This window comes from Carettochelys insculpta, chromosome 2 (assembly GCF_033958435.1).
Source record: "Carettochelys insculpta isolate YL-2023 chromosome 2, ASM3395843v1, whole genome shotgun sequence".
In the NCBI taxonomy this organism is placed as follows: Eukaryota; Metazoa; Chordata; order Testudines; family Carettochelyidae; genus Carettochelys; species Carettochelys insculpta.
In genome coordinates this window covers 162,475,465-162,495,396 of record NC_134138.1, presented here as the reverse complement: position 1 = coordinate 162,495,396, position 19,932 = coordinate 162,475,465, and the positions used below count along the sequence as shown (strand labels likewise).

At 46.2% G+C, this 19,932-nt stretch overlaps 1 protein-coding gene across 3 annotated transcripts in view; it reads right to left on the bottom strand.

Annotated features, from left to right (window-relative positions):
* The window catches only part of RECK (reversion inducing cysteine rich protein with kazal motifs), a 166,797-nt gene that overhangs the window by 8,876 nt on the left and 137,989 nt on the right, over nt 1-19,932 (bottom strand). For all 3 annotated transcript variants that reach the window (XM_074987944.1, XM_074987945.1, XM_074987946.1), the window contains 2 exons: nt 15,544-15,617; nt 9,177-9,332 (listed from right to left, as the gene is read on the bottom strand). In XM_074987944.1, the coding sequence (XP_074844045.1) occupies nt 9,177-9,332; nt 15,544-15,617 (230 nt within the window). The remainder of the gene's footprint in view (nt 1-9,176; nt 9,333-15,543; nt 15,618-19,932) is intronic.

Sequence of the window (19,932 nt, the reverse complement as noted above, 5' to 3'; positions counted from 1 at the left end):
GGTGTGTCCCCGTGGTTGCTCCACGACAGGTGTCGGGCTTGCCCCGGCGCCGCAGATCGGATCTTTCCAGCAGTTTCTGCCGGACTGCGCATGCACTGGCGTGTGCCGCTCCCTTGCACACTCCCAGCCACGTGCGCGATCCGGTCCCTGCCAGTTCCTTGACCAACCGCCTCGGATGCTCCTGAAAAACACTAACAGAGATCCGAAGCGGGGAGGATGGGCGGGTGGTGGAGCACCCACGGGGACACATCTCGAAGAACCATTGTTACTATGGTGAGTAACTTCTCTTTCTTCCTCAAGTGTCCCTGTGGGTGCTCCATGACAGGTGACTACCCAGCAGTAACCCAAGAAAGGAGGTGGGTAATCGGGTTATGTGCAGCTTGCCCCTGAAAGGACTGCTGTCGAGAGACAGGTATCCTCTTGAAATACCCTGTGTAGGGCATAATGCTTGGCAAAGGTGTCATAGGATGACCATGTCGCCGCTCTGCACATGTCTTTTAGCGCAATGCCCTTGAAAAAGGCTGTTGATGCCGCCACCGCCCGGGTGGAGTGAGCCCTAGGCGGGGCCAGTAAAGGAGTCTTTCTAAGTTCATAGCACATTTTTATACAGGATACGATGTGCTTCGAGATTCTCTGCGAAGAGAGACCTTCTCCTTTTGATCTGGGAGCGAGAGAGACTAGAAGTCTATCCGTTTTTCGGAAGGACTTAGTCCTGTCTATATAAAAAGCCAGCGCCCTCCTCACGTCCAGGAGGTGTAGGCGTGCCTCTTTGTTGGAGTTATGAGGCTTTGGACAAAACGAGGGTAAGACTATAGGTTCGTTAATATGAAACTCTGAAGAAACTTTGGGAACAAAGGCTGGATGCAGCCATAAGGTTACCGCCTCCTTCGAAAATACTGTGCAGGGTGGCGTTTCCATAACTGCTGTGAGCTCGCTCACCCTGCGAGCTGAAGTGATTGCAAGAAGGAAGGTCGTCTTTATCGTAAGGAGATGGAGGGAAACCGTGGCTAAGGGTTCAAACGGTGGTCCCGTTAGCGCGTTCAGCAACAGGTCCAAGCTCCACGAAAGTGGAAACGGTTTCCGAGGGGGGTACAAGTTTACCAGCCCCTTCAGGAACCTGGTAACCATGGGATGGGCGAACACCGTGGGCCCTTCCTCTTCGTGTCAGAAAGCCAATATAGCGGCAAGGTGGACCTTCAACGGGGACAGTGAGAGTCCGCCTCTCTTGAGGTCCAGTAAGTATTCTAATATTACAGGTACAGGCACAGCAAGGGGAGCTAATTGCTTGGTAGAACACCATGCAGTGAATCGAGTCCATTTCTGTTTGTAGGTCTTCCTGGTGGAAGTCCTTCTGCTACTTTCTAGGACTTGTTGCACTCCCTCCGTACATGTGCTCTCTAGGGAGCCGAGCCATAGATTAACCATGCTTGCAGTCGCAGGCCTCGGGGGTGTGGGTGCACTATAGACCCCTGGGCTTGCGTGAGCAGGTCCGGCGCCACCGGAAGGGGCATCGGTGGGCGGTCCGACACGTGCAGGAGTAAGGGGAACCATTGTTGTCGATCCCAAGTTGGGACTACTAGGATCATGTGGGCTCTCTCTCTCCTGGCTTTCTGCAAGACCTTGTGGATGAGCACTGTGGGAGGAAATGCGTAGAGCAGGGGGCCCTTCCACGAGATCACAAATGCGTCCCCCAGGGACCCCCGCCCCAGTCCTGCCCTGGAGCAGTATTGTGGGCACTTCTTGTTGCAATGAGTGGCAAACAGGTCTATCTGGGGAAACCCCCATGCATGAAAAATCGGTCGTAGCAGATCGGAACGGATCTGCCACTTGTGTGTGAGTGCGAAGTGCCTGCTCAACTGCTCTGCCTGCACGTTGTGAACACCTGGTAAATACGAGGCTTTCAAAGTTATATTGTTGGCGATGCACCAGTTCCACACGTGGACTGCTTCCGCACATAAGGCACGGAACCAAGCTCCTCCTTGTCGATTTATATAAAACATGGTGGAGGTATTGTCTGTATTGATCCCGACTACTTTGCCTTGTATATGGTCTCGAAAGTGTTTGCAGGCGTTGAACACTGCTCTGAGCTCCGGTATATTTATGTGCAGCAACTGTTCCATGGGGGACCACATTCCCTGCGTCACCTTTTCGCCCATGTGTGCTCCCCACCCTATGTGGGAGGTGTCGGTGGTGAGAAAGATAGATATTTGTGGTTGATGAAAGGGTACCCCTGTTAGCATGTTCTTGGGGTTCACCCACCATTGCAGGGATCTGTGCACCTCTGTCGTGGGCGACGCCACCCTGCGGATGGTGTGTGCTGCTGGTTTGTAGACGCTCGCCAGCCAGTGCTGCATGCTGCGCATATGCAATCTGGCGTTCTGTACTACGAACGTTGCTGCTGCCATATGGCCTAGCAGCTGTAAGCATGTTAGAACCGGCACCGTAGGGCTGAAGGTGATGACTTGTACGAGGGAACCAATGGCACGAAAGCGGGCATCTGGTAGATAAACCTTTGCTGTGATGGAGTTTATGCGTGCCCCTATGAACTATATGTCCTGTGTGGGGTCGATCTTTGACTTCGCCAGGTTGATGACCAGGCCCAGCGAAGAGAATGTGCCTGCTGTAACGCGTATCATGCGTAGTACCTCCTCCTTCGAAGCCCCTTTCAGTAGGCAGTCGTCCAGATATGGGAATATAAACACCCCCTGTCTTTGCAGATAGGCTGACACCACTGCCAGGGTCTTGGTAAATACTCTGGGGGCAGAGGAGAGGCCGAATGGCAGAACCTTGTATTGGAAATGTTCTTTGCCGACCATAAACCGGAGAAAACATCTGTGAGCCGGGTGGATTGTTATATGGAAATACGCGTCTTGTAAGTTGAGGGCTGCGAACCAATCTCCATCGTCCAGTGTCGTAAGTATGGAGGCGACTGTGATCATCCGAAAGTGTTGTTTGTGCAAGTACCGAATGAGGCCTCGAAGATCTAGGATGGGCCTCCAGCCTCCTGTTTTCTTCTCTGTAAGGAAGTATCTTGAATAGAACCCTTTCCCTTGGAGTTGCTCCGGCACTCTTTCCACTGCCCCTGTAAGCATAAGATGGTCCACCTCCTGCTTGAGTCTCACTTCGTCGGAGGCGTCCTTTAGATGGGGCCTGGGTGGAGGTCGTGGTGGTGGGAGCGACTGGAAGGGGATCACGTAACCCATGGCTATGATCTCCAGCACCCATTTGTCTGTGGTGATCTTTTGCCACTGGGCGTAGAATGGTTGGAGGCGATGATGGAACATTAGCTTTGGATGACATTGCGCGATGGTAGTGATAGTGCAGCCCTCGATCTGTCCGTCAAACTTGTTGCCTTTGGCCCTGCCCGGAGGAGGCACGGCTCTGTTGGGAACGTCACCTGGGAGTTCTGTACTGTTGGTGCTGTTGATGCCGCCCTTGCTCGTAGCCCCTTTGGTAGTGAGCATGCTGGGGTTGATACGGGTATCGTCTTTGCTGAGGGTAATACTTTTTCTTCCTGTATGGAGGGGTATAAATCCCCAAGGTTCTGAGAGTAGCCCTTGAGTCCTTACTGGAATGAAGGACCGAATCAGTTGATTCAGCAAACAACTTCTGTGTGTCAAAGGGGAGATCAACGATCTTCGCCTGCAGATCCCTCGGGATACCCAATGTCTGAAGCCAGGATTCCCTGCGCATGACCACTGCCATAGCTGTTGAGCATGCCGCCGTATCTGCTACGTCCAGGGCGATCTGAACTCCTGTCCTCAAGGCTGCGTAGCCTTCCTGCACGATGGCCTTCAGCACTGGCTTCTTATCCTCTGGAAGCGAGTCCATGAGGGAAGTCAGCCTGGAGTAATTGTCAAAGGTATGGTTCACTAAATGTGCTGCATAATTTGCCATTCTCAACAGTAGGATAGAGGAGGAGTAGACCTTTCTGCCGAATAACTCTAGCTTCTTGGCATCTTTGTCCGTTCCCCCTGTCTTGTACTGAGAAGTTTTCGACCTCTGTTGAGACGATTCCACCACCAGATAATTTGGTTGTGGGTGACTGAACAGGAACTCCATGCCTTTCGCCGGGACGAAGTATTTCTTATCCGTTCTCTTGTTAATAGGCGGAGCGGACGCAGGGGTCTGCCATATTGTGGTAGCGGACTCCATAATTGCTTCGTCGAGCGGAATAGCTATTTTGGAAGAGGCTGGAGGTCTCAAGTTTTTGAGGAGCTTATGGTGCTTCTCCTGCACCTCTGCTGTTTGGATGCCTTGCGTAAAGGCCACCCTTTTAAACAGGTCTTGGAACTGTTTGAGATCATCCGGGGGGTGGACGTCCCCTGGTGTCGTAGCTTCGTCGGGGGAGGATAGAGAGGAACCACTAGGGTAAGCCTCTCTGGATCCCTCTGCGTCCTGTTGACGGTGATACATCTTCTCGCTGGAGAGTTGAGAGGGGAAATCTCGGGGTTCCAGAATCAACTCCCCCCGAGATATTTGCATTTCCGTCCCTGTCCGCGATTGCGCTCGGGGATAGTGAACCGTCTGAGGGGACCTGTCCCTAGGGGTATGCCTATGGTGTCTATGCCCCGCATGATAGGGGCGACCATGGCAACACGGGCACGGTTCCTGGGATGGAGACCTGGACCACTCTCGAGGCTCATACCCCCGGCGTCTGGGGGAGCGAGATCGCCTGGATGATTGAGACAATGGTGAGACTGATTTGTGATAGTACTCCAGGGGGTCAAATCCCAGAAAAGGCGAGGGTGGCCCGAGCCATGGTGAGGCTGGCTGGAGGAATGGGGAGGGAGGCTCAGGGTAGACTGGGGGAGACCCCTGCCTCCTTGTTGGAGTTCGCAGCATAAGGGGAGGGCTTAGAGAGAGCAGCCCTGCAGCCCTGTCTGGAAAAGGGCTGTGGTGCCGGGTTTTCTCTGCTGCCTTTCCCCTCCCCTGTTGGGCTGACTCCGCCCCTTTCCACGCCAGGGATCTCGGCCCCACTGTCGGCGCTGCACTCGGCACGCTTCGCTGCGGTGCCGCGCAGGTGGTCTCCCCCGGCGCCTGCAGGCCGCGTGCCTGCGAGCTCTGCACCATCGGCGCCCCGGGGGTCTGTGCCGCTAGTTGTGGTGCCGCCGGTTCCGGTGCTTGCCTGGCCGCCGCTCTGCCTGCGGTGCAGGCTGGCTGTTTGATTATCGGAGGCTCAGCCTCTGCCACGCGCGCTTCCGCGCCGCCACCACTCATTTGTGATTGCGGCTGGGGGCTATGTGCTGCACCTGTTCCGCTCGCTGTGGCTGCCAGCAGGAATCGGGTTGGCGAGATTTTCCTCCGTTTCTGCACTGACGGGGTGAGGGAAGCCGCCTTCCTTTTATGGGCCCCTGCGGGTCCCTCTTGTTGGGGCCGCTCCGGCATGTCTGGCTGGAGGGCCTTGTCAAAGAGCAGCATTTTTAGCCGCATTTCTTTGTCCTTCCTTGCTCTAGGCGTGAACTTTGCACAGAAGGAGCATTTTTGGGTGACGTGAGATTCCCCCAGGCACCTAATACACTGACTGGGCCCATCGGTGGCCGGCATAGCTTCGCGGCATGACTCACACTTCTTGAATCCTGAAGAGGACATTGCAGTGAGTCTTTGAGTTGTTAATAGGGTACTTAGCACCTTTTCTGTGCGTGTTCCCCTCTCGGACCCAGCCTGCCGTGGCAGGAGGCCTAATGGCCTTACGTCCCCGTGCCTTCGCTGCTCCTCTTGTTACTAAGGCTTTTATGTACTTTTTTTTTTTTTGCAATAAGAAAAATAACAAGCTAACTTAAAAACTGAAAGACTGAAAAGAAACTTTAAAAACAGTTAAAACATTGAATACGCTGACTCTGGCTGCAGCCTGAGCGGATTCCGTCCGCAACCGATGGCAGTTAAGAAGGAACTGGCAGGGACCGGATCGTGCACGTGGCCGGGAGCGCGCAAGGGAGCGGCGCGGTCCGGCAGAAACTGCTGGAAAGATCCGATCTGCGGCGCCGGGGCGAGCCCGACACCTATCGTGGAGCACCCACGGGGACACTCGAAGAAGAAGGAAGAACTTCTGTCAGAGGCAGCATCAGGGACTTCTGTCTAGGGAGGGCCTATGATTCAGGCTCAAATGCAGTGTGAAGAGACTTCTCCACCATGAGGGGTTTCAATTCTAAGTCTCTAGCCTCTCTGGATTGGTGTTTTAGACTGTGACATTTCAAACACTTTTAAGGGATGTGTGTCTCGCCATGGCAGTGAACACACTACAAGTGCCCATCTGATACTGAGATAGAAAGTTTGCAGGAGTGTCAGCATTTTAAACCCAGAGAACTGGGCATGCCTCTCAAAAATGTTTCCTCCCGTAAGGGGAAAACTAATTATTTTAACCTACCAATGGCTAAGAGCAGAAACTTAGTCTACTAGATTGAGACAAAATATTGAAAGAAGAAAAAGAAAAGGGGAAGGAAAGTTAGTTCTTGTTAGATTATAGCCCAGTCTAAATTGGGAGAAAAAAACTACACTTTAAAAGACAGAGATACTGCTAAGTGCTCTGACTCAAGCCAAATGTGGTAGAGAAGGAACTGAGGGAAGAGGTAGTCACATGGCACAAGATGGAGACTGCATATGTGCAACCCAACCAGGCACTTCTACCACAAATCTCCAATTACAAGTGAAGGGGTGCAAGAACACCTAAAATGGAGCACTCATACGGATGCTTCTCAAAGAAGAAACCAGATTTATAATGTAAATTTAGCTGCAGGATTAACTATGGAGTGAAAAAAACACTATGATCAGTGAAAGTAAATGAATTTCAATTGAACAATAGCAATTATAGGTATTTTGGTAGAGGAATGTAGACAACACAGCTTTGAGGTAAAGCCAAATTCAACTACAGTTTAAACTGCTGTAAGTTCAGTGCACATGATCAAATTCTTTCCACTCACAACAGAATTAACTTTGGCCTATGCAGGAAGCAAAACTGAAAACAAAAAATATGTTTGCAAACATAAAAAGGAAATTGGAAGCAGACTTCAATACACCAATCTAATGAAATGAAGTTGCCTGAATAACATTTACATTGTAGAATGAGCAGAAAATGTGGATTCCCTCCAATATCCACTTCTTTATTTTAGAGATAATAGAAACCTTAATTTTAAACCAATGAATGTTTATGTACAAGATAAGAGAATCAATCAGCATGGATCCTGGGAGAACCTAATTATAAAAATATGCTGTCACGAAAGCAAGAAAAGACACTTAGGAACTTGCAATACATATTGAAGTTTTTTTTGTTTTTTTTTTTAAAGTTCTGAGCTGCTCCAGGTAAAATAATACAAAGGATTTTGTTTCAGTTTACTAACAGAGTTTAGGGTTGCCATCTTGGGGAGATGGGGTGGGATGGGGAGGAGGAGTAGTTGGGTTTCCTAGCACAAAGTATCTATTTCACACCATTGTAATGCTGGGGCAGCACATTATTGTGACATTATTACAGACTCTGAAAAGTATTTGGGGACTTTGTAGCACGCTGAGAGCTAGTTTTGCAGAGAGGATCATATCAAAACTGGGATGGTCCCAGAAATACAGGAGCAGATACTTAGCTGGTACGCTTCCAATGAAGTCAGTGGGGCTAACACAATTTTCTTTCCAATTTCTATGCTTGCTGTTGCCAGCAGCACTGTCTTCAGAGCTGGGTAGCTGTAAGACAGTGGCTACTGGCTGGGAAGGCAGAGTGACCACCAGCTGCAGCACAGGAATATGGATGGTATGGTATAGCCACCCTTTCTGCACTGCTGCTGGGGGTACTGCTTTCAGATCTGGGCATCCAGCCAAAATTACCAACATCGCTCTCGGCTCTCTGTTGTACAGCTCTGAAGGCAGTGCAGCAGTAAGGGTGGCAATACCGTGGTGCTCCTAAAATAACCTTGAGATCCCCTTGCAATTCCCTTTTGAGTCAGTACTCCCAATCTGAGAAATGCTGGTCTCTCCGATAAAAGCACACGAAAAGCTAGATTTCCTGATCTGTGATGTATTTGAAATGACCGTGAATTCAGTAGGGCCCTAGATATAACCCATTCATGCATACATGTTTAGATCCATTTTTGAAATAAAAAACAAAGGGTTCAATAGTAAAAACTCATACTCCGAAGCACACTCATTAAATGCATTACAGTCATGTGTCTAAACATTTTTTATGACATTTTAAATTACAACTTTTGTATTTTACTCAACTGATTTATCTGCTATTAGATATAATTCCAGATGGCTAAAACAATTGAATTTTATATATTTTACTGTAGTTTTAAAAATTAAGAAAATACCACAAACTTCAGCAAAATGGAGCACTGTGACGTTCGTAATATTTTCTCTTCCATTTCTCTTTTCTCTACAACAATAGCTGGGTGTAATTTTTCCTAACTTTTTTTTTTGGCTGAAAAGTTCACATTTGACTCAATCAAAACACAGCATAAATTCATGTCAAATTTGCCAACTGTTACAGTCATAAAAGAAAAAAATTACAGAAGTCAAAATAAAACAAATGTTTTAACTTAAAATAGCTATTTTAAAACTGTTTCAATTTTATTAAAAAAGAAAATAAAATCTCAAAACATAAATGAAATATTTTCTTTGAGCTGAAACTATTTTTTGATTCAGTGCCAAACCAAATATTAGTTACTTGCTCTGCAATATCCACAACATTTTCTTAATTCAGAACCTCTTACGAAAACAGTAAGCACATTGAACACATCCACTTTATCCTTATAATAGAAACTCTTGAGCACAAACCACTAATGAATTCTCAGAACAGTCATCAGCCAGTACAAAATGGTGAAACAATTCTGTTTTGTCCTGGAACTTTCATTGTAGCTTTTCAAGCATAACATGAAAGTAAAAGTAAATGGTACATAGCACAGACTAAATATGACAACCCAAAATATGATATAACTATATTGACAGAGGTCTGCCAATCAACAGATATTTGCTTTATCGCCACAGATGTCAATATAGATATCTCCAGCTCATTTTTTTTTTTGGATGCGCATGTGAATACACATTTTGTATGTAGAATCCTGCTAATCTGAAGACATCTGCTTTATATCCACAGGTATCCGCATCTGAGAGTGTCAATGTGGATATCTGTGGCATGTTTTTGCTGATACAGGCTCCACATATTGACTAAAGAAAATAAAAATAAATTCTACCTGCAGTGGTTTTGGGTTTTGATCAACAGGAATGATGAGAATCACAATTTCAGATTCTATACTTAAGTATCCAAACACATCACACTGTGGGACTGAAACATGCAGACGGATTTTTTGAAGTATTTCAAGTACAGTTATTGGCTTTTTATTGGTTACCTGGAAAAAAAAATTGAGAACTTTATTATGCATGCAAAATTAAATGAAATTACATTTGTCCTCTTTAGAGATGTAAATAACAGGATAAAGAAATTATGAAACCCAGTCTATCTAATCAATGAATAAGTTTTAAGTAAAGTGAAAGAGAACACACATTACCATCCAGTAACAGTGACTTTCAAGGTGTGCTGTCCATATATAATCTGCTCTTAGGACACTTGTGCCTCAAGTGCTTGTGAGCAGAATCTTTGGGCCACACTGTTCACTGAGCCTATCCATGCACCTTATTTAGTGTCCTTGTGCTCCTGTACTGAGGACATAAAGGGTGGTACAGGCCAACCACCATTCATTTTCTTTAACACTGTTGTACTCGTGAAGAAGGGCAGATCATAGAATACACGTGGGCTACGTCTACACTAGAGAGTTTTGTTGACAAAACTGGCATTCTGTCAACAAAACTAGCAGAGAATCCACACTACAAAAGCACTCTGTCAAGAGTAAACTGACAGAACAGAGCACTTTTGTTGACAGACTTCTGCCTTTCCCCAAGCAGGCAGAACGCATTCAAAGGGACATTAAAGGGCCCAAAAGCAAGCTATCCCGCTGCATAGGAAAGATAGAAAACATGGCAAAAGACTGCCTTGGCTTAACCAGGAGATCTTGCATGATCTCAAACTAAAAAAGGAATCATATAAGAAATGGAAACTAGGACAAATTACAAAGGATGAATATAGGCAAACAACACGAGCATGCAGGAGCAAGATTAGAAAGGCTAAGGCACAAAATGAGCTCAAGCTAGCTACAAGCATAAAGGGAAACATGAAGGCTTTTTACAAATACATTGGTAACAAGAGGAAGACCAAGGAGAGGGTAGGGCCATTGGTCAGTGAGGAGGGAGGAACAGTAACAGGGAATTTGGAAATGGCAGAGATGTTTAATGATTTCTTTGTTTCGGTCTTCACTGAGAAATCTGAAGGAATGCCTGACAAAGAGAATGCTAGTGAAAAAGGGGTAGGTTTAGAAGTTGAAATACGAAAAGAACAAATTAAAATTTACTTAGAAAAATTAGATATCTGCAAATCACCAGGGCCTGATGAAATGCATCCTAGAATCCTCAAGGAGCTGACAGAAGAGGTATCTGAGCCTTTGGCAATCATTTCAGGAAAATCATGGGAGACGGGAGAGATTCCAGAAGACTGGAAAAGGGCAAATATAGTACCTATTTATAAAAAGGGGAACAAGAATAACTCGGGAAACTACAGGCCAGTCAGCTTAACATCTGTGCCAGGAAAGATAATGGAGCAGGTCATTAAAGAATTCATCTGCAAGCAACTGGTAGGTGGTAAGGTGATAGGGAACAGCCAGCATGGTTTTGTTAAAAACAGATTATGTCACACCAATGTAATAGCTTTCTTTGATAGAGTAACGAGCCTTGCGGATAAGGGAGAAGTGGTGGATGTGATATACCTAGACTTCAGTAAAGCCTTTGACACGGTCTCACATAATATACTTATCAATAAACTACTCAAATACAACTTAGATGGGGCTACTTTAAGGTGGGTGAACAACTGGCTGGATAACTGTACCCAGAGAGTAGTTATTAATGGTTTTCAATCCTGCTGGAAAAGTATAACTAGTGGGGTTCCACAGGGGTCTGTTTTAGGACCGGTTCTGTTCAATATCTTCATTAACAATTTAGATATTGACATAGAGAGTACACTTATTAAGTTTGCAGATGATACCAAGCTGGGAGGGGTTGCAACTTCTTTGGAGGATAGGGTCATAATTCAAAAGGATCTGGATAAACTGGAGAAATGGGCTGAGGCAAACAGGATGAAGTTTAATAAGGACAAATGCAAAGTGCTCCACTTAGGAAAGAACAATCAGTGTCACACATACAGAATGGGAAAGGACTGCCTAGGAGTGAGTACAGCAGAAAGGGATCTAGGGGTTATAGTGGACCACAAGCTAAATATGAGTCAACAGTGTAATGCTGTTGCAAAAAAAGCAAACATGATTCTAGGATGCATTAACAAGTGTGTTGTGAACAAAACACGAGGAGTCATTCTCCTGCTCTACTCTGCGCTGGTTAGGCGTCAGCTGGAGTATTGTGTCCAGTTCTGGGCACCGCAGTTCAGGAAGGATGTGGAGAAATTGGAGAGGGTCCAGAGGAAAGCAATGAGAATGATCAAAGGTCTAGAGAACATGACCTATGAAGAAAGGCCGAAAGAATTGGGCTTGTTTAGTTTGGAAAAGAGAAGACTGAGGGGGGACATGATAGCACTTTTCAGGTATCTAAAAGGGTGTCATAAGGCAGAGGAAGGGAACTTGTTCTTCCTTGCCTCTGAGGATAGAACAAGAGGCAATGGACTTAAATTGCAGCAGGGGAGGTTCAGGTTGGACATTCGGAAAAAGTTCCTAACTGTCAGGGTGATCAAACACTGGAACGAATTGCCAAGGGAGGTGGTAAAATCTCCATCACTGGAGATATTTAAGAAGAGGTTAGATAGATGGCTTTCAGGGATGGTCTAGAAAGCGCTTGGTCCTGCCATGAGGGCAGGGGGCTGGACTCGATGGCCTCTTGAGGTCCCTTCCAGTCCTACTCTTCTATGATTCCTCGACAGAATCTGTTGACAGAAAGGCAGTGTGGACACTCTGGAGGATGGCCGTCTGTTCAGAGGTAAGTCCTCCATGGCACCAGCCAGCTGGCCCTAGGAGATGCCCTGTCCACCCCAAATCACAGTACTATGCTCCCTGCCACTGACCAATCTTAAAGCTGCAGGGAGCCCCAGAAACCTTGTGGCAGGAAGTGGAGAGCATGGCAGCAGCCCAGCAGCATGCTGCTTCTCTCCATGCTCCACACCACTCCTTTGGCTCAAGGTGAGCTGTATGGCTTCGAGCCAGCCACCCTGCAAACCCCGCCCCCCGCCCCCGCCCCGGGTCCACAAGGAAGCTGTGGGAAGGGTCCCAGGAGCCCCCCATGGCACAAAATGCCCCCTCTTGGACTGAGCCAGAGATCAGGGACCTCCCCAGTCTCTGGGCTGAAGAGAACATTCTGCTGGACCCCTCCTAGAAAAGGCACAGTGCTCTGTCCTGTGCCTGGCTAGCCACCAGCCTTGCAGACAGGGGCCACCCCACCCACACAAGGAAGCAGGTGTAGGTGAAGGTAAAAGAGCTCCAGCAGGGGTACAGCTGGGCCCAAGACAGTCACCAGAGGTCAGGGGCAGGACGCACAGCACCAGATCCATGTGATGACCCACGAGGCAGGCATGGGTGGGGCCCTAGGGCTTTTAAATGCTCATGTTGGGTGTGTCCCCCAAAAGGAGACGGAGGACAGCCATGATCAGGGTAGACAGTAGTTTGAGCAACTGGTAGTGGTTCCAGGACAAACCCAGGGGCTGCTCTGGTACCACGGCTATCTGGAAAGCACAAACTCTCACAGAAGGCATGTGTGCCCTGCAATAGCTATGCTGTCCCTCAGTGAGGTAGGCAAGCCTCAGCCTGGGCAAGGAATGGGTGTCTGGTAGCAGTCCCTTTAAGGGTGTGCCTGGCTGGGACTCCCAGAAGAGCTCCCAGCCATGTGAAGGTGTTCCAAGGCCCATTCTGTCAAGCGGGCGGCCGGGCAGCCTGGCTGCTCTCTTTTGACAAAGTAGATCGACAGAGCAATCCACTTTCGTGTGTGGACACACTCTGTCAACAGAAGTTTTGTCAGGAGATATCTTCTGACAGTAATCTCTGTCAACAGGTCACTCTCATGTAAACACAGCCATGGAGAACACATCTCAAAGAATTCACCTTCTATCGACAAAGGAAGATGCTTACAGAGGCCACCCAACAGCTGAAGCAGTTCCGTGTGCCACCACTGTCTGAGCCAAGTTGGAAAAATTTGAATTAGCCTTCCTCAGCACTTACATGTACAATACACTGTTTTCTAAATTGACGTAAAAGGAGGGAAAAACAGAAAAGGCCCTCTCCCTAATGTGACAAGACAGCATCCAATATGGACTGAGCTTATCCACACTAACAGAAGAGATGTTGCTTTCAGGTAAACCTGGTTGCTGGTAAGGCTACATCAAGTTGACCCCAGCATGAGAAAGTCTCTTAAACCACTTGATACTTCAGGGAACACTTATGCACATACAAGCAGTTTCTGATAAGCCAAATCTGCCAACATATTTCTCTCCCCCCTACTAGATGCAGGGCGCCTGGACAGATATTGTGAAGAATATGCCAGTCCCATATATTGACTGCCTAAGTGTCGTGGTTCCCTTTGCTTGTAATTGTAAATTTGTAATAGCAGTGCCCAGTTGGGTGGCACACAAACACACCACAGCCGTCTTGCACCAATTCAAATGATTACATAATTGTGCACAGCCAACAGCCCCCGTTCCTTCTTTACCTCATAGAATTGGCATTTAACTTTGTAATGGAGGATAATGGAACTTCCACTGGGACAAGGTCAAGGAGCATCCCTTGGGGTGCTCCATTCTAGGTGACTGTTGAGCAGGGCTTTGGAGCTGTTTTGTTTATGGTGGATAACACCTTAAGTCCAAAATGAGCATCTGCTGTTGACTGTTGTTCTAAAACATAGCTGCTCTGTAAATGTTAGTGAAAGGTTACAGATTGTTGTTTGGTAACACAAATGTGTACCTCCAGATACCAATTTGGTTGGTCTCTGTTTTGAGATGGTTTGGCCACTCTCGCCTTCTGCTATGGAGACCAATCGCTTCTAGGTGATTTTCTGCCAACTGGACAGATTGAGCCTTCAACACCCTGAAGAAGTTTTAAACAGGAGGGTCCTACGAAACAGGAACAGGAGTTGAAACCAACAAGCACCCTGATGCCCAGGATTCTTTAGTCACCTTTGTCTCACTACATGAGGCAGCTGGTCCTAAAATAGGTCTCTTAGCCTTTAGCTCCAACGATTGCCAGGAACCAGATCACTTAGCAGCAACAGCTTCTTTAAGCATAGCATGTGCAGTCTGTTCCAAATGGGAAGAAGGGGCTTTCGAAATTGAGGGTCCTTTCAAAAGGCCTCCGTCTACACAGGTGGCATATGTTTTGTAAGTGGCACTTCCGAATCATGCGCGGCTGCCATTATGCTAATGAGGCACTGCATATTCATGACAGCGCCTCATTAGCATCTGCCGAAAACCCTCATTACCATGCCCCTTCCGAAACGAGGGGACTAGTGTAGACAAGGCCAGAGAGATTTTCTAGAATAGCATATTTTGAAATAAAGCTGGTACACACTCAACTACTTTGAAACAGAGCATCCAGACACAATAGAGCTTATTTTGAAACAGAGCCATTGGATACACTATGGCTTATTTTGAAATAGGCTCTATTCCCTGTCTACACAGCCCCTAATTCAAAACAGCTATATACAGAGAGATATTAACCCAATACAACAGTCCTTCCCAGGGCAGTAGTCGGAAAATATTAAGTAATACTACATATGGAAACCCTCTAGTCTAGCACACGCTTGTCTGGCAACATCTGTAACCTGATTTTAGTTAGCTGGATGACCACTTATCCTGGGTGTGGCCAAGTTTCCTGTGGTACCATAAAGTTTGTTTACAGCTACAAGTCCTGACTCAGTGGTCCGTGCTAGTATTTAGCTGCAATTTAGCCCTAAACATCTTCTAAGAGCCCACTAAGCAATGGAAGTGTTGGTAATGTGCTAGACAATATTGATCTCCCATTCTGTCATATTCTCTCATTCAGCACCAGTCTGGTCCCAAGGGTGTTGGACTAGAGAGACTCAACCTGTACATCAAATTCTGAAAGTCAAAAAAGGAACAATCCCCTCACTGTACAGAAGAGACATGAGGTTCCTATAGGTGTTTTTCTTCTCCAATTTAAAATAGTTTAAGCTGCTACAAACTTGGACTATAAAACTTGTACAGCTCTAGAGAGAACATGATAGTGTTTCTCTGGACCGTCTCTCTTCTGTTATCTATTACAACTCAATTCGTACATCTTAATATCAATGACTAAAACAGACTGTAAAATTTTAAAGAGGATGAAAAGCAAACCAAATACCTTCTATTTGTGAAAAGGAACCAGTTTCTGAATATTTAAAACTTTTTATTACACGATAATTTGGCATTTTTGGTAGTCTATAACCTGATTTCTTAAAGATAACTATCACAAACTGCCCTTCAAAAATTTTAGCCAGTTTATATCGGAAAAGTTTACAGATCTTTACCTTGGCAAAAGTGTCCAACTTATCTTTATCATATAAGACTCTCAACATGCCAGCACACAGAGGACAGCAGGCTCCTGCATGGCACAAACAAAAGCAGTTTGCACTTCATAGTTTTAGTTAGATCTTTTAAAGCAAGTGGAGGTCAAAATTAAATGATACACACAGTAATAAAACTCCAAAAACAAAGTTTCTTCTACAAAAACAGACCTTTCCATTCAGTAGTTGGGTTATGAAATGTTTGTCCTTTTTATGTTTAACAGCTGCAATTCAAAAACAATAGAACTGTACGTGCAAATACATTTCGTAACATGGAATAATAGGATCAACTGCTAAATAGAGTACCACACTGCTGTGAAGCTAAAAAATATGTAAGTACATTCTAAGTCACAAGACAACACACACTACATGTTCACATTTTGTGAAAAGGGTGTACCCTGAAATCCATAATACCTGTAGGGACAGAGTGGCTAGAAAGACACCAGGTTAAAGAAACTGTTAAAGATGCAAGTGGAGAAAGGATTTGTGTAGAATAAATGCACAGTTGCAACCTGTTTACATAGCTAAACCAAGGAACTAAATCCCAACATGCCATCTTAGGCAAATATTTCTAAAATTTCATATCAATCAATATACTTCTTTTCCTTGTTAGCCACTTCGCCCGTTTTACCACTTATCTCTGGCTCTATCATCTTCCTCTCCCTCTTCAAGTGTCTGTCCTCCGGAGCTGCTCTTACTCAATTCCAGTCCCGTCTACACTATGAGCTAAAATCAAATTTATTTAAATCGATTTATTAACGCTCGGTCTTATCAGTTCTATTTTGAGCATCCTCACCTTCCCACATGCTCGCCACAAAATCAACTTATTGATGCCACACACAAATAGCTTAAATAGATTGCTGCAGCAGTGTGTTGTGGGAACCTATCCCACAGTTCCTTGAGACCCACAGCATTCTGGCTATTTTCACTAGTGCAGCATGGGAAAAATAAGTTTCTCATCCAAGCATGACCCCCACTAATGCTGATGCAAGCACGAGAAAGTTCCAGAATGTGTGACACCTCTTGGGGAGGTAAGGGAGGGCATGTAGGGGGCAAGACAACATGTAAATAGCTGAAAAGAAGTTGCTCGTCCTATCAGACAAACATAAGCCCCATCCACAGCCTAGCTGCCACATAGGGCGGGGTGGGGTGGAGAGAGCCTGTGGCTGGCACCAGGCAGCGCAGGAAAAAAAGACAGCTAGCAGAGGTAGACACAGAACCCTGAGCCATGCTACTAGCAAACAAAAAGATTTTTCAGCCTCTCATGACCCTACAGCCACGGGCTTCCAGGTGCCGAACTGAAATGGTCTTTCTGTTGCCTAATTCCTCCACACCCGAGAGCAGTGGAGATGGAAGATGCCAGAGCAGAGAACCATGGGACATTGTGGGGCACATGCGGGACATCTATGAAGGCTAATGAATTCGGTTTAAAGACATGGCACTTCCTTACTCCCCTTCACTGGGAATTTTAAATTCATACTGAATGCTACACCTGTCAGGTTACTATGATATAACAATAGTATGTTGATTTTAGTGAACCATAATTGAACTAATGGAATTGACAGTGAAGACAGGCACTTGGTAAAATTGGGCTAAATGACTTAAAATCAATATTAACTCATTGCGTAGACAGAACCTCCCTGAACTAGCTTTATCCACCCCACTGCACAAATTCTGGAGGCCCATCCAACTGCTCCATTATCACTGTAACTATCATTTGCTCGATTTAGGGAGCACTAATATCGATGATATAACAGTGCTGAAACCAGCTAGGTGCAGTACCAAATTTGAATTTAAAAGTTCAAATGAAGGCCAGTGTGGAAGCGCCACGCCTCTGAATTGAATTCATTAGCCTCCAGAGGTGTCCCATATGTATCCCAGAATGCCCCACTTTGGCCGCTTCCATCTCTGCTGCTCTCCAGGTGCACAGAAATTAGGTAACAGGAAGCCCATGAATTTGAAACCAGGTAGCCCGTGGCTGTGGAATCATGTTTGTATGAGAAGCTGAGTAACGTCTTTCTTTCTTTGCTATCAGTGCTGTGAGAGTATCTACCCATTCAAAATAGTTCCAACATAGAGTTCATGACTTTGTCTCTACCTTTGCTAGCTGAGCAATTTTTTTCTTCTATGGGCTGGCGACAGTCCCTGCTCTGCGCATCACGTGGCAGCTGGGATGTCGGGCAGCATCATGCTTGTATGAGAGGCCAAGAAACTTATTTTCTATGGGTTACATTTGTGCAGGCCTCCTCCCCACCCCTGGAGGCGCTATGCAGTCAGGGTCTCTCTCATGCCCAGCCACATTACATGACTAGCCTCTGACCCAATATAAGGATGTGGCTGCCGTTCAGTGCAGACCATGCTGCCAGGTAGCATCATGTCCTGGCTTGCATACAGTGAGGGCTCCAAAAGCAGGAAAGATTTTTGGGTGTAGGTTGTCTCCCAGGGGCGAGTCTCCCCCCAGCAGTTACGATTTTCAGGGGCTTGCTGCCACCCAGGGATAGTCTCCCCTGGTGGCTAAGATTTTTAGGGGCTTGCTGCTGCCTGGAGGAAGCTTTCCCCGGTGGCTAAGACTTGCAGGGGCTTGCTTCTGCCCAGAGGAATCGCTTCAACTGGCCCTCAAGCCACACCACCCCCACCCCTATGCCAAAAAATATTTTCAGGGGCTTACTGCCATCGGGGGGGGGGAGTCTCCCACAGTGGCTAAGACTTGCGGGGTCTTGCAGACATCTGGGGAGACCATCTCAACTGCCCCTCAGGCCATGCCCCCTATACATCCCCTGCCCAAAAATATTTTTGGGGATCATGTCAACTGGACCTTCATCCTCTGGGATGGGGGGTCTGGTACCCTAACAGTCAATAGGGGCTAGCCCCCTCATCTCAGCAACACAGCTTGCTGAAATTTGGCAAGTTCCATTCCCTGTGTTGGACAACTCTGCACAGAGTAGAGGGAAGCCAAAAATCTTTTTCCTAACCTTTTCCATCCTCTCTCTTCAAGCTTTGGCCCTCTTAACACAGGGAAGAGTGGGTGGAGGGCCAGCTGAGAAGACATAGACTATTGGGTGATACCAGGGCACAGAAGATGTGCAATGGACTAGGAAGCCAAAAACCCTGTCTCATAAAATCTTTTTTTCCCCAAAAAAAACTTTTACTACCCCACTCTCTTCAAACTTAGCATTGTTCCTGTATTATTTTCAGGGATCATATGTAATCAAAGGATGGGGAACGATGGCTGGAGGGCCAGTTGAGATGACAGACACCTGCTGCTTTTTGTAAAATCTTTGATAATTCAGTTACAGCTATAGTTATAAAAAGCAATTCAGTTGTAGAAGCAAGAGATTTCAGCTACTTGGCGATTTTTGTTGATGTCCTACTTTTCCTTCCTTCCGCCTGGAAAAATGGCCATTTCCTTTCCACGGGAGGGGAATGAGGGCAATGCAGTGTGGGAAGATGACATCACTTACCCACAACCACTCGTGAGGCATTTTTTCCCATGCTGAACCAGTGAAAATATCCAGAAAGCTATGGGGATGAGGGAACTAGGAACTGTGGGATAGGCTCCCACAAGGCACTGGCTGCAACAGTCGATGTCTGGCGATTGAGTGTGGCAGCCATAAAGTTGTGGATATTCAAATTCCAATTTATAACACCCAGCATCACAAAATCAATTTTTATACATTTGAATGCCTCTCACAGTGCAGATGTAGCCTTCAAACTGAATGCAACACTAGTTATTTACATGCCCAAGCATAAAGCACTAATTTGTATGAGATTAAAAAATAGCATTAAATGGAAATGTCCTGCAGAATCAGGGTGAAATCACTCACATTTAGTATACAAGTCAGACAATTGTGGGGAAAACCCTAAAATCTCAAAAGCAACAGCAAATGTCTAAAACAGTTTTAAGTATGGGCACTGAACTTTTTACCTTGTGCCAAGGCATTTTATTATTCCTCTGCTCTGTCTTTGACATAAAGCACACTCCTCCTTGGCCCAAGAATGCAGTCCTCTGCTGCTACTACTTTAAATACAGTTTGGCACTGCTGTTTGGTATCCACACACAGGTAGTTCACTACAAAGCAACACTGACCAATATTGTACTTCAATACAGAAGAGGACATAGATCTTTGTATTTCATCATGATATGCATTTTTCTCTAATGACAGCTGTGCACATTCTGCAATAAGATGGATCTGTCTGGATTATGACTTTTGCCACACCAGATTGAAAATTTAGTGGTAGCTTTTCCCATAAAATATAACTGAGATTTTGAATCCATTAATCATGAAAATGAGTAATACAATCAGTAGAGTGGCCCATGTGTTATTTATTTTGCTATTAAATTCTCCATATAAG